The sequence below is a fragment of the Achroia grisella genome, unplaced genomic scaffold (genome assembly GCF_030625045.1).
Source record: "Achroia grisella isolate CSIRO2021 unplaced genomic scaffold, CSIRO_AGI_Agris_v1 utg402, whole genome shotgun sequence".
Classification (NCBI taxonomy): domain Eukaryota; kingdom Metazoa; phylum Arthropoda; class Insecta; order Lepidoptera; family Pyralidae; genus Achroia; species Achroia grisella.
In genome coordinates, this window is record NW_026712841.1 from 4,141,221 (window position 1) to 4,155,896 (window position 14,676).

Genomic DNA, 14,676 nt, shown 5'->3' on the forward strand with positions numbered 1-14,676 from the left:
GGCCGCTTTGACCTCTCGTAGGATAGACGTAATCTGACATAAAAGGGACGTTTATAGCAATATGTTTGTTCCTAGTCTAGTATAAAATATAACTTCAGTTTCCTGTTAAGATAGGCATTATTAACTATCCTAATTGTGCCTGAAGATAGAAATAGGATGTCACTTGGAACATGTAACATGCTTGGTTTCGTTGCGGTATTTGAAAAATTCAAGTGACGTAATATCTGATAATATTACGATGACCTTACCTGGCCTTGCCAAGCACACACTAAAAAACACTACAAGTAAATAAAAACTTACATTGTTGTCTGTGTCCTGTATGACGAGTAGAACCGGGGTGTCTACCCGTTGCATTTTCCGGTACATAGACGCGAGCGAGAATCCATGCTGGCTGGTACTAAAGGCCAGCGACCACATGTAGCCTTGAGCACGCGCAGGTAACACGGTGCATATCTTCTCTCTGAAATTAATAGTATGAAAAGTAAAGTTTTGTGTCGTATACCACTTAGATGTTGTTCTCATTAAGTAAACCCCGGTTTACTTGCTATTTCTAAGTCTGGGAGCTTTTGTAGTTACTAGGCAGATAACTGCTGTTAAAGTAAACAAATGTTCTTAGAACATTCTAATGATTTAATTACGGACTATCTGTGTATCAAATACATTTCGCCATTTAAGCGTAATTGAATAACAAACATCTAAACATTTGTATGGCGAAAGATGTAACTGTAGCCGACTACTTTACATTGTTGTTTCAGGGAATTTGCTCATTGTTTTTACATTCTATATGTAATTACATAAGTCTATCTCACAACGACCATCAGTGAACGCTGTTGTGACTATATAACGTGTAAGCATGTTGATCACATTAAACATACTTGATGAAAATTCACAAATTTTATGCAGAGTTTGATAATCTATTGAAATCTAAATACTTAGTCATATTAGAAGTGTGTTTAAAGAAGTATTAATTTGTATTAATACTGTACCTGTGTTCCATTGTGAATATTTCGGATGTGCCAATGAGGTCGGGTGGGGAGAACTCCATATCAACGGAGGCGCCCGATGAGTACAACGCCCGGCGAAGCTCATCGCTCATTGACAATACCTACACGCACAAAACAACCACATCAGTATAGTATCTTTTTGACCTGCGTTCAAACACAACCATTCCGCCCAAACTCGGATTGATAGGTTACCTACTGTTTAAAACTGGCTATACAAAATTCTGTACGGGTGCGATATTCTATAAATTCTCCGTGTAGGCATCTTTGGTTTTTCAATTTACATGCAACCGGCATAAATCATGCAAAAACAGTTGTACATCTGTATTGAACAGTCATTTATATGCGACGGATATAGGGTAGAGCAGGAATATGCAATACCATGCTCGGAATATTATAATTTAATGAATTTGTGAACGAACATGGTGAGGAATAAATTAAAATCGATGATAACGTGATGGAAATGATGTTATGATAGATATGAAACAATCAGGATGCACTAAATGCTATGATAGCCAGGGATGCCAACCGTTCGAGGATCTTCGTACAAATATGATATTTTCACTTATGTCAATAGGTCATAGAGAGTCAAATTGAGCTAATTACGCGAGATTGTATTTTTTTTGTGCTAGTTTATGGTTGGCAAGCCTGATGATAACATTCCTGAACACTACAGTTCACATTCAACATTCAGGGTGATCGTTGCGTGCGTGTGCGCATAACTCTAAACACTAAAGATGAAAATTTAGGGTGAGTTAGGTATTTTGCATATTACAAATACGGATATTCAGTGCTTACTATTTCTCTCCATCCGTCAATGAAATAACTTCCTAATTAAAGTATGATTAAAGATAATTACAATAATGTATTACTACAATCATAATTTCGAATAGCATTCACTCAATAATTTATCAAAGTTGGTATGTACATTCATCTTGACATTTGCATTGTCTTTTAAGTCAAAAACAACGTTCAAATAATTCATTAAAACGTTATTTTAACAGAGGTTACAATGGCCGAATACCTACTGGCAGGTATGGATTCACAGGTAATCAACAACTTTACAACAATACCTAGCCTTCTAAAATAGGTAGCATTGATAGCATATTCATTTCTCGCTAGGTAATGTATACATCGTATATAACTATCTAAAGAACAATATTTATAAAAACACAATCTAATAAATAAATATCTGTACCTTCCTATGTAAGTAAGTAGTAGAATATATATTCAATATTAGTAGACTAATTAATAATGACCTAGCGTTCTTAATTAATACCTAAAAAAGTTCTAGCTAATTTTCAGTCAGTTGCTAGTAAGAGGAAGTTCTCAGTCGACACATTTTTTTACATACTTTAGCAAAGATATCACGTAACGTGATCTTTGCTAAAACTAAACAGATATAGTAACACAGTAGATATAGATATACGAATTATATTAATATGTAATTAGTATTATTAATTTATTGGTGTTTACTCGCGTTTCGATCCTATATGTAATATTTTACATGAGCGATAATCGGTTTCTTAGTTTTGTGTAAGGAGTATGAATATAAGGTTCAGACTTCTCTCGTTGCACACGTCCTTAGTACGGATTAAAACACAGGCAAATAATGACTTTTTATAAATACAAAATATACCTACATAGAAAATACCCAGATCAATTTCAACGATCATATATCTTGAATACAATTGTTTATACCGTAGAATCGAATTTGAAACTATCGGAAGCGAAGTGGACTGCTTAACCACTAAACCATAGAGATCGTCAATATTGCATGAGCTACGACGATAACGATATGGATAACGTGGCCTAATGTAGATAGTGCCTGTTGATTTTGCAATACAATAAGTAAGTACCTACACACATTTAATCGATCGGTGTAGGAAGTGTTAAAGGTATGGTTAATCAAGTACTACGTCCCTAGTATGATGAGGTTGGCAATTATTACATTAGAATAACTTAATATTACAATACTTTAACATAGTTATATTTTATACTACCACCACGACAAGAACTAGATTTCAAAACTTGGCTCATACTCTTTTATACTGAATATTGATTATCTTTTAAGATATTTTTTATTAAGGTCTATAACTAACATAAAAAAATTACAGGAATCTTTGCTAAAATCAAACATATATTATGTACAAGATTACACAATGCAGTGTCTAATATAAGATTCAAGATTTCGATAAAATGCAAGTACTTTTTTGTCAAACACTAAAATATTGTTTGAGATTAACTAGGTCAAAATTTACTAATGTATTAATTGTAAGAAAAATTTAACACAAGTCAATATTATAAAGGATCTTGACCTCACACGTCATCTTATTAGTTATATCTGTGCCTTCTAATATGTTTAGTTAAAATACTTATACATAAAAATTTATTATGTTAACGTCTACCTGCATGGCAGCATTAAGTCTAAGAGGAAGGTCAAATATAATCACTGCTACTACCAGTTTATTATAATTTAGCTTTGTATAGACATTTTGAAACGCTATTGTCTTAATTTAATCCGAAAAATATTTTTGACACTAATGAAATAACAACAACCAATGTACATTCAGCTTTAAACTCAATATTAGGAGATCAACAAATATTCAACTAAATAAATATGATATGAACCAGTGACGACTTCATACAAAATCATCAGCAGTTGTGTTGTGCAATTTATTGTTAGTTTGAAAATAATTACCCATTTAATTTCAATTATTTATAAATTATTATTAGTTGAATTATTTAATTTATTTATTACTCATATTTCATTAACTTTAGCATACCTACTGATATTGTGATGGCGAAACAGATATAGCCAATATTTATTCCACTCAATCAATATATCATCTAGAAGAATATTTTGATGCATAAAGACCCCACTTTAATGCATTGCTATTGTGGTATAGTGATGCAAATCAGCACGTTCAGTAAAAGATTGTGCGAGTGTACGTTTTGACGTAACGCAGTACCTCATATATATAGTTTATGTAATTAGTGTTAGAGTATTCAAGATGTAACAGTTAAATATACAAGTTACAGTTGTGTGTGTGTTTACTCTTTGTCATCACATGGCGAGTGACAAAGAAGCTGCATAAATGGATCAAGATCAGACTATACTCTGAAGATCTTCGGGCAGCAAAGAGGTATAAGTTATTTATCCTCAATATATTGTACGGTGGAAATTAATGTTCCTAGGCCATCGGTGTCCAATATCCTCAAATTGAGGTTCACCGCATACCTGTGCCTAAAATTTGAAGCATCCATAGATGGAAGTATGAAGATTGAATAAAAGGGTGCTAGCGGTCTACAAATGTTGTAGTGATTATCAAACGTGATTAGTGTCATTTCTGAAGACAATATTTGGTGCAGTGAAAATATAATTAAGGACAACCATTTTGAACGACTTCTGTGACACTTACACAATGAAAGAATTTTATATTAGTCTGTATATTTTAAAAATGGCCGCATTTGATTTAAAAACAGCTTTATTACTATTACCTATAGTGAATCGGGATGAGAAAATTATAAAAAGCCTTTTAGACGGCATTGAATTTTACAAAACCATCCTCAGGCCTGATGACCACCCCTTACTAATAAATTTTATATTAAAGACGAGACTTTCTAGTTGTGCCAAATTAAAATTAAAATCAAACTACGATAATATTAATAATTTAACGGAGGATATAAGAAAAATTTTATTACCAAGTAAATCGTATACAATTTTAACGCAACTACAAAAATGTAGACAGGGTAACAGAACAATTTTAGAGTTTGGGGATGAAATTGAAAGGTTGTTTGTTGAATTAACAATTGCCCAAGCGGGGGGTTTGAACACCGCGTATGATATTCTATTGCCCATAAATGAAAATATTGCAATTAGGCAATTTGCATACGGGCTAAACGATAGTAGGTTGACAATGTATATAATATTAGAAATATATATTTACAAGAAGCTGTCAGATCAGCAATAGAAGAGGAGGAATTCATTTAAGAACTTCCAAACGTGTTTAATAAATAAAATAAATTATGACGCACGAGAATTTATAGAACAAATCAATGTCAAGTGAAGCGTAATAATACTAAGGCGCGTAGTCAGCAAAATACAAAAATGCATAGTAAGAAGGTCGCGCAGTTTGTTATATATATGAATTTCAAAGCGTCAGCTGATAGTATAGCGATAGAAAGACATCGTTAGATTTTGGTCTTGGAAATAAGAATACCGAAATTTTAGCTTTTAACACAAATAATGTAGTTAAATTTAATTGTTTTAATAATGATATAATTTTGATAGCAGACTCAGGAGCGTCAATGTCAGTTTTAAAGTATGATTGGTTAAAAAATTTGCCTTCAATTAAGATCCATAAAGATAACGCTATAATAAAAGTAATCTAGAGGCAATGGGATTTGTAAATCAGAAACTGCAATTTGACAAAAGTTTTATGTATTTAAAGAATACATTTCCCATGGTATATTAGGAGAAGATTTTTTAATACAATTTAAAGGTATTATAAATTTTGAATTGGGCTGTTTAAGTGTAAAGCCCCACGGATCACTTGATAGGGTCCGAATACCTTTTCAAAAAAGAGAAAATGGTATAAAATATGTTAATTTTCCTAATAAAAGGAAAACTGATTATATTGTTGAAAATGGAACAACGGACCAATTATCGAAAATAATTGTAACGTCCGATAAGTTAAAAAAATTAAACTCATGCTGTTCAAGCGTTATTACGCAAGGTCCAATTAAGAAAGTTAATAAATGTTCTCATGTTTATAGATGGCAGAAATTTACAAAATCACAGTTTCGTGTGAAATTAAATATTTGTAATAAGGAGACATTAGGAAAAGTGTTAGGTATAAAATATGATACAATGTAATCTGGAATAATATATTTAATCAAACATCTCTATTAACAAAGGTGGGCGTAGATAAATCATTAAGAGAACTTGTGATATGCAAGGATCATAATATTATCGAAGTTATAATTATTAAAACTATGTACAATAAGTCTCAAGTGAATAAGTTCTGTCGGTATATACAGAAGTTGAAGTTTTTACGATATTAATTGTAAAATGTATAGATAAGTATAGTAAGTCAATAATATTTCATTGTCACATTGGCCAATAATGTAAAGCATAAAATTTCTTAAAATTGTTATAGAGTAAAAGGCCTAATTTTAATTTTTGGTTACTACTTGATATTGTGATGATGACAAATATGTATTAACAATACAATGTAATTATAAAAGTTTGTATTTTTTTTGTACTCAGGTATGATATATATTTATTCCTTAGTGCTGTTTTTTTTTGTCTTTTTGTATGTTTAAATAATAAAATTGTCCTTGTAATGTTAAATATATCATACTTTTCAGGGGAGGTGTGGAAGAATCAGCACGTTATTTTGATGCGTTTTGTATAACGAACGTAGGTCACGCAGTACCTCATATATATAGTTTATGTAATTAGTGTAAGCTAGAGTATTCAAGATGTAACAGTTAAATATACAAGTTACACCCTACTGTGTGTGTTTACTCTCACCACCGCTCCTGTCATCACACTATAAAACAACCGTAGTTAAACGTAGGTAACTCCTAGACCTTGCAGAAACACAGCGGTCATTCACCTCTCTATTTATAGAGGGTCCAATTCCTCCTATAGCCAGTTTATTTGTATAGCTATATTACCAAGGAACATATTGCAGCAACAAATACGTAACAATCATAAATCATTTCAAATCAATCAATCAATTGATTGAAACAATACAATTAATCAATTATTTAATCAGAGGTCGACCTTATCTGGAAGAGATCCCTCAGCGGGATAAGTCCGCCATTTATATTGTTACTTTTTCATGTATTTCTTACAATATATTTATTTATATCTATATACATATAATAAAAATCTATCTGATTGCTATCTATCTGTACATGAAAGATATATGTAATAACCCTTTTTTGTGTTGATTTACTAAAACCGGTGTACAAATAAAAAAAAGTAAGGAATTTTGTTGTTTTGTATACCACGTGCAGGAAGTCGCGGCTCAGCTAGCTTCAATAAAGATTTTACAACAACAAATTTCAATTTACCATTTTTGAAGCTATTAATCTATTTTTAATAATTTTCGTTACTATATTTATGTCTCTGTGTAAAATACATACTCATTTAGATTGTGTAGAGAAACTAGGAAATATGCATTTACATGACCCAAATATTGACTGGGGCTGGGCTGGGCTTGTTTTAAAATAACTACAGGAACGCTGCATATTGCATTTGGCGCAGACTGAAGCATGATTTATTTATCTATATACAGTAAAAGAAGAGTTCTCGTTTCGGTATAATGCGAGAATTTAATATAGCTAACTAAGAGGACTCTACACTGAGCAAGTTTTATCTTAAAAAAAGATGTAGGAGGCCTTCACCCACAGAGCGATCGTTATCACCAAATAATTAATTGAATAATGCTAAGAAATAGTTTATTAAGAAGAAAAATACTAACCACGTTTTCATCTTTAAGTAAATGTTGATAGTTACGGAAATAAAAATGCTTTATTATTATCATAACTCCGAATATTCTACAGTGAACAAGCTTTATCTTTAGACGGAGTTAGGCCATGAACGAGTATTTGTTGTCATACTGAGCTTAGGTTAGATTAGAACAGAAGCAGTGCTTTTGTTCTATACGCTTATATGCTCCATAGCTACCTATGAATACCCACGAATACCGTGCCTCAATTTATACGGAAACCAAGCAATTACTATAAAACTACTTAAGTATAATAGAGTGGTGCTACAAAATACATTTATTACCGACCTAATATCCTACGCCCGCCTGCATTACATATAGGATCATCTGTAATGATTTTTTATTATACATTTTATGTAAAAACTTCGAATTAAGATTGGGTAATCAGTTAGCTACAGTACCTAATTCAGGGTCAAATATTAACACGTAGTTGGTCAAACATTAATACATATCTTCTTTTATATTTATACATATTATACTATAATTCTGTGATTTGGTAGCTTCACTTTTGTATGTCCACTAAAATTTTAATTGAATGAATAAAAATATTATTATTATATTATTCTAAGTTAGAATAAACAAAACATTTCTAGAACAAGAATAATTTTAAAAATTATACCTAAAAATCAGTATAAAAGATATTATTTTTGTAGCAAATATTTAATATATGGTTTCAATATTCGTAGTCAATTAATGTAGTTTCAACTCAAACACTCCGTATATCCAGTCGTTAATCATCCATGACGTGCGTGTACAGCGTATAAAATGTTTCATTGAAAAAGCTGACGTTTTCGTTCGGTATTCCGCACAGAAAGAATGTGACATGTTGCACGTACCTACTATATATTAGGTATAAACGCATATAGCAGAGATAAACGGGTTGTCAATTAAATTTTATCGAACTATGTGACCGAAAGCTGACCGCATTATAGTTAACGGCAATCGTGCACGCAGTCTCACCTTATCGTTCTCGAAAGTTGAAGACCTTTCGGTCTCCGTTGGACCGAGCCGTACCATCTCTATCCATTTCACAGTCTGCATTTATCCAATTGAGAAAATGCACATAAATAAAGACCAAAATATCACAGTAGCTAGACACAATGCAGCACAAAAAACAACATCCACATCACAATTGCCAGCGCTTAATTTAGAAATCACCCACGCGATTACAAGGTTTCGTAACCAAACACTGAATGCCCGCGTCGTACGTGTCCGTTTATAAACAAGAAACGTATGTTTTCGGTGCCGAGTACCAGTTCAATTTAATGAGTATATTTTAATTGCCGTAACACAATTTTTTGTAGCAGTAATAACTAATATCGATGTATTATTTTCACGTTTCCAAATAGACACACAAGTTCGGTATGAGCGAGCACGACGGAACACCGTCGCTTGGAAACTAGATGCGAAAAGAAAGGCGCGACAGGCGGACTCTACTGTCGACCCCGCCATGCTGACAGCATGAGAACTGCATAGCTGTGTATAATTGCATGCATAGTTACACTAGTATGGCCGGTTATCTATCCAAATTAAACGGAATTTACCATCTACACTAGCTTATAACTTCTGTTTGTGGACAACATGCAAAATTTACTTTTGTCCCTAATATACATTTAATTGCAGTATATTAACACAACTATTTATTACTTGATTTTGACCTTAGATTTTATACAAACGATACCTGTTAATACTACATTTGTGTTTATTTCTAAATAAGCTTAAACAGCACTTTTCGTTATGTCTATCTGATATTACGTCACCTATTTCTTATTCATATATTTATAATAATATAACCTCCATGATAGCCTACAGAGAGTCATATAGCGTGAACAAATTTTGATACAACACTCGTTAATTATATTGGGTTTAGTATTATAAATGCAAAAATATATTTGTTTGTTACACTTTCACACCGTAACCGCTTAACCATCATCTGAAAGTTTAACCTAAACATAAGTTCTAGAATAGAAAAGACCAGGCTTCTAATCAAGCTGATTGAACACAGGATGCTGGTGGCATAAACTAATATTATAATAGTTGAAGGAAACTTCTAAGTAATATTATTGTATATAGTTATATACTTCTTAAGTTTCAGACTGAATCTGGCGGATGTTTATTATTAAGGATAATATTTAAACAAATGTTTCTTTTTGTATCACTGATTGTTTATTTGTAGCGAATATACTTGACCCGTTTTAAAAATTATTTCTTTTGATAGCAACATTATCAGCGAATAATATGGGCTGAAACATAGTATGCAATGGCCGATCATTGAGAGCGACCTAGGCCTACTTATTACTTATTGACAATGTATACCTAAGTACACAAGCTTTTACTATCTGGTGCCTAACCATAATTATATTAATGAAGTGAATAAAAAAATCAATTATATGTACTATTTAATCTAGTTAAGATTACATTAACATTGACTTATTTAATTCACAGACTCAATTAATTTATATTGAATGTATTAAAAATAAAAAGATATTTTTATTTAAATATATATACTTCAGAGGCATTATTATTAGTCCTACTAGTAATAAAAAAAATAACCATAAATTGTATTACAAGGGCCTCAATAGAATTAAAGGTAGAGTTTTAAAGTGGTAACGTTTGACAGATATTATTGTCCAAGAGAAAAAAATAAATATTGCAGAGTAGTTTAAAAGCCTTCGGTTGTATTACGTTAACATCCATTCTACAAATCTTTGTGATTTAATAGATAAATATTTATTATGTACATAATACGAATTAATTGTAAATTTATTTACCTGTTTAAATTGTTAACACTATAGGCTTACACTGTAACTTCTTTCCAAATTTAGACATCTATTCAAATAATACTTTTTAATGCGACTTTACGAATATATAACGAATATAAAATTGCGTACAATAGTTTGTAGAGTCCGAGTTAAGGATGGAGACTATGGCGTGAGTATGCATTCATCTTGCAATACCGCTATTTAAAGATATAAATCATCATTCATGAGTGGCCATGTCGTCGTAAGCATCAGCATCATGTCCACAATCAAGCGATTAACATCCAGACGAGCTGATTAAGGAGGAGAGGCATAAAGTTTAATTGAAACGCTTTATTCGCGCCAACGTGACATGCAAATTAATTTGGCCGCAGATAATACTGCGCCAGAGTCTTGTCTTACAATAAGTACGTTTAGTAGTGATTAATGGTGTTTATATGTCACTATAAATGCATTTAATATATCTAAATGTAGTAGAAACTATAAAAAAATAGAGCTAGATCTTAAATAATAAGTCTGCTTTTTAATGCAACTTGGTTGTCTTGCGCTGACCAATATGTATTAGGAATTTAGGACTGTATATGAATATCACTCGATTTCATGGGTGTTTTCCATCAACGAACGTCGTTCACTATTGTATACCATATTTAAACTATATAATAAAATCGACAATAAAATGACGACATTTTGAGTCAATTACGAAACCAAACCCTTGGAGTGGAAATGAGAAGGATGTTTCCTCTCCATATCTTATATATTTAATTTATTAATAGAACAGCTATGATATATGAATCAATTCAACATTAAATAAAAGGCATTACGTCACACCAATTTCATGATATTTCGACATCTCCCATGTCTCTAGGGTGTAGTCACATATGTGATACAATTTTACACCTAAAAATTACTAAATTAAAACTCAGCTAGAACTTGGAATAGATACTTTGAAATGGTACTTCACGAAATTTTGGAGCCCTCGTTTGTCACTCACTGTTACATTTTCTCGGCTACCTATAGAGGTAGGATAGCCTTAATGTGCGATGTAATTTATAGATGAAAAAAATACTCGTAGGCAATTTACGTAATCAACTATCAACTAAGTAAATACTTAAACTTATAGTATTTCTTCTCGTAATCCATAGAGAAAATTATCAAGTTTTACTATTACCTATTGCTGATCATTTTCATCTTATATATAAAATTCTCGTGTCACAGTTTTCGTTCCCATACTCCTAAATTGACCGATTATATATATATATATATATAATAGTCCAACCCTACATTTTTTATTTTTTAGACATAATTTTTAGTATCTATTTTTTTATGATACAACATACAAAAATACATATAATCCTAAATTTTCACCCTTCTATCATCAACCCCTATTTTTTTATAGCGTTATTAATTTATATGGCAAAACAACGTTTGCCGGGACAGCTAGTATTGTTATAATATAACCTCTCACATACTATATATATAATCTATGATTATATAAATCGTTTTTATTAACAGGCCATTCTGGTGTAGGTACAGAGCCAACGAAGCATGCATAGTGTACGGAGGCTACAATGCACATAAACGAATTGAGCGGATACATCCAATAATGGCATAATTTTAATGTCATATTAATGTCTATCAGTAATTTGTCAAATTAATGTGCTATCCACGACTAAATACGTAGGTACTGTTAGTAAAACGACCAACACTTAGTTATATAATTCTACATTTTCTCATTGTGTATTCCTCTCTTTAAAACAATATTTATTCTTAAATTTATTATTCTAATTTAAATGTTACAAAACCACTAATAATCTTCAAATTTATTTGCAAGAAAATAATTTGGGTATACTATACAGATTCTGATTCAGGATAGTACAGTCTAAAGTCCACCTAATTTTTATAATAAATTAGATACCGTTGGATATCTTCAATATCATTTACTATTATTTAACTATAAATATGTTAATTGTTAATTATATGTTGATAGGTATAAACATAGATGTGAGTTGTATTATGTGTCGTCTTTCTAACTAACAACAGCGCGCCCGGAAGTGTCCCCAACACAATCACTGTCCAATAATTGGATAACACTCTGCGATCCCATTAAGAATACAAAATCAGGACCCAGTTCTATTCAAATTCATTGGATGGAAACTAAATTATAAGTGTAACAATGTTGACTTATTTATCTAGTTCGGTATTTAGGAGTACCTAATATAGACAAGGGACTTTACTAAATCTTATTAATATTATAAACGCGAAAGTTTGTCAGTATGGATGTCTCAGAATAACACATATTATGTATAACAACACATATGTATTTTATATTAAAATTTAGCGCGGGTGAAACTGCGGGCACTGCTAGTATGAATATAATATAATATAATAAATGGATTTTCGCAAAATAATCTAATTCGGTAAAATATTTTTTTTTCTAATATATTTGTATCATGAATTTTATTGCGTACTAAATTTATGCGTCGAAACAATTGTCGCGAAAAGTCCATGAAATTTCCGTAAATAACTATAAAATGGAGATAATTGCAATAGGTAAAAATATGCTGATATCGTCGCCTACTATACAAACAGCACTCAACATATCAGTCTTACGAATGATCGTTGGTTTAAAAATAGAAAAAAATATATAACACACAACGCTAAATATTCTCAAACTGAGCAGAATTTGTGCTGTACGGTACGGTACTAAACATTAAAAAGAAATACTTAAATATATATTTTTATAACCAAAATAATAAGATCGTGTTTTTATTAATTGGTTTAGCATCCGTGTCAGAAATTTCTTCTCAATGAATAAAATAGATTTCATAAACATTTTCAGCCTATTATTATCTACAATAACTATAACTGTCAGTAATTTATTTACAATTATGGTACACGTGATCAATTTGACTGTAATCGGAACAAATCGCCGCTGAAATACATAATCTACGCGACCGACTGTAACTAAATACAAGTCCCTGAATATTCTTTTGTGGCAGTAGATTTATTTGCTTGTAATATCTGTGAAGACGAGTGTCGACTTAATTTTTCTTGTTTTTTTGTTTATGGTGAAGTCAACCTTACCGCCTATTTGCATAGATCTTGCGCAATGTGCCTCAATAATATTATCTAAAGTTATAAACATGAAATATAATTTCGTTTCGTTTGTAATGGATAAATAAAAATATTTAAAAAATTCCACATTTACTGGTAAAAATGTAGCTTTAAAGCTTTAAATGTATCGTGGGCAGGGTTATACGTGATACGGGTTCTTACTGAGCTGAGCCCGCGTCATAACACCGCATAACATTTTTGCTTATAAACTGAGTAAACTGCACCCAAATCGATTAAGCTGTTTCTAATATTAGCACGCAGAGACATACAGATAAAAATTCTAGAAATATTTTTCTTAATGTTCCATTAGTATGATAAAGAGTTCTAATAATAGTTTTTCTCGAATATCTTCCATAGACAGACACCAAGCATTAAATTATTATATTTATAGATTAACTCATTAACAATCGTTAGTGGAAAATTATATTAATATCCTAACCATTAAAAAATTCCGTACAATGTATTAATTACAAAATATGCGTTAGATACATATGTTAATTTAGAACGATGTATTACAATTACAATACATCCAAAATTGAGAACTAGAAATAATATTAGCAGTAAGTTAATTAACAACTTAGACTTCGAACTTCTGATGTTGAAGAACAATATAAGTAGTATGGGTTTAAGGTCATTTGTTTTTAATAATAAAAATAAGATAACACATATCTAACTAACAATACCTTTCAAGTATAATGTGAAACTCCTTTATCATAATTTACACATTGGGTGTGAAAAGCTGCATCTTATAGTTTGAATCCTAGATATTCTGGCAATCATTGTTTTGTATTCTCTTATGTTGATTAAGATCCGAAATAATAGTTTTTCTCATATATCGTACATGACATGTATATATAATTATAGATACATTTTTGTTCTATGTATGTAGATATTAAGGTGTAAAATATACAACCCACGATGCCTTTATAATATGGAATATTATAAAATGGATAATAAAAATATATATTTCATTTTTAATACACATTACACATTAGAAAAGGTATATGGCGTACTTATTAACTCCCTGCCATTTCTACAACATAACTCTAACTAATGAAATAAGGTAACAACAGTAATGGTGTGATGTAAACAATTTTACAAACCGAAAGTAAAATATAACTTGTTTCGAAAAGAGTAATACTGAAATTCGTTTCGGTTAATAATATTCCAAATTTTGCTTTGCATTCAAAATATACCACAAGGTGTATTTCAATAATTTAAATTAAAATAAATAAATTTTTATACGCGCAAAGTTATACAATTTTTAATATACACTAA

General features: G+C 31.0%; 1 protein-coding gene across 4 annotated transcripts in view; it reads right to left on the reverse strand.

Annotated features, from left to right (window-relative positions):
• LOC131844511 (TLD domain-containing protein 2) overlaps window positions 1-14,676 on the reverse strand; it is an 84,411-nt gene that overhangs the window by 2,563 nt on the left and 67,172 nt on the right. Inside the window, exons 1-3 of one of the 4 annotated variants that reach the window (XM_059193422.1) lie at window positions 10,297-10,318; window positions 987-1,105; window positions 301-460 (exon numbers count right to left, since the gene is read on the reverse strand). In XM_059193422.1, the coding sequence (XP_059049405.1) occupies window positions 301-460; window positions 987-1,096 (270 nt within the window). In that variant the 5' untranslated portion in view covers window positions 1,097-1,105; window positions 10,297-10,318. Of the gene's footprint in view, window positions 1-300; window positions 461-986; window positions 1,106-1,799; window positions 2,133-8,485; window positions 8,939-10,296; window positions 10,319-14,676 lie in introns of those variants that run through there. The other 3 variants (XM_059193420.1, XM_059193421.1, XM_059193423.1) reach the window with 3 other exon arrangements.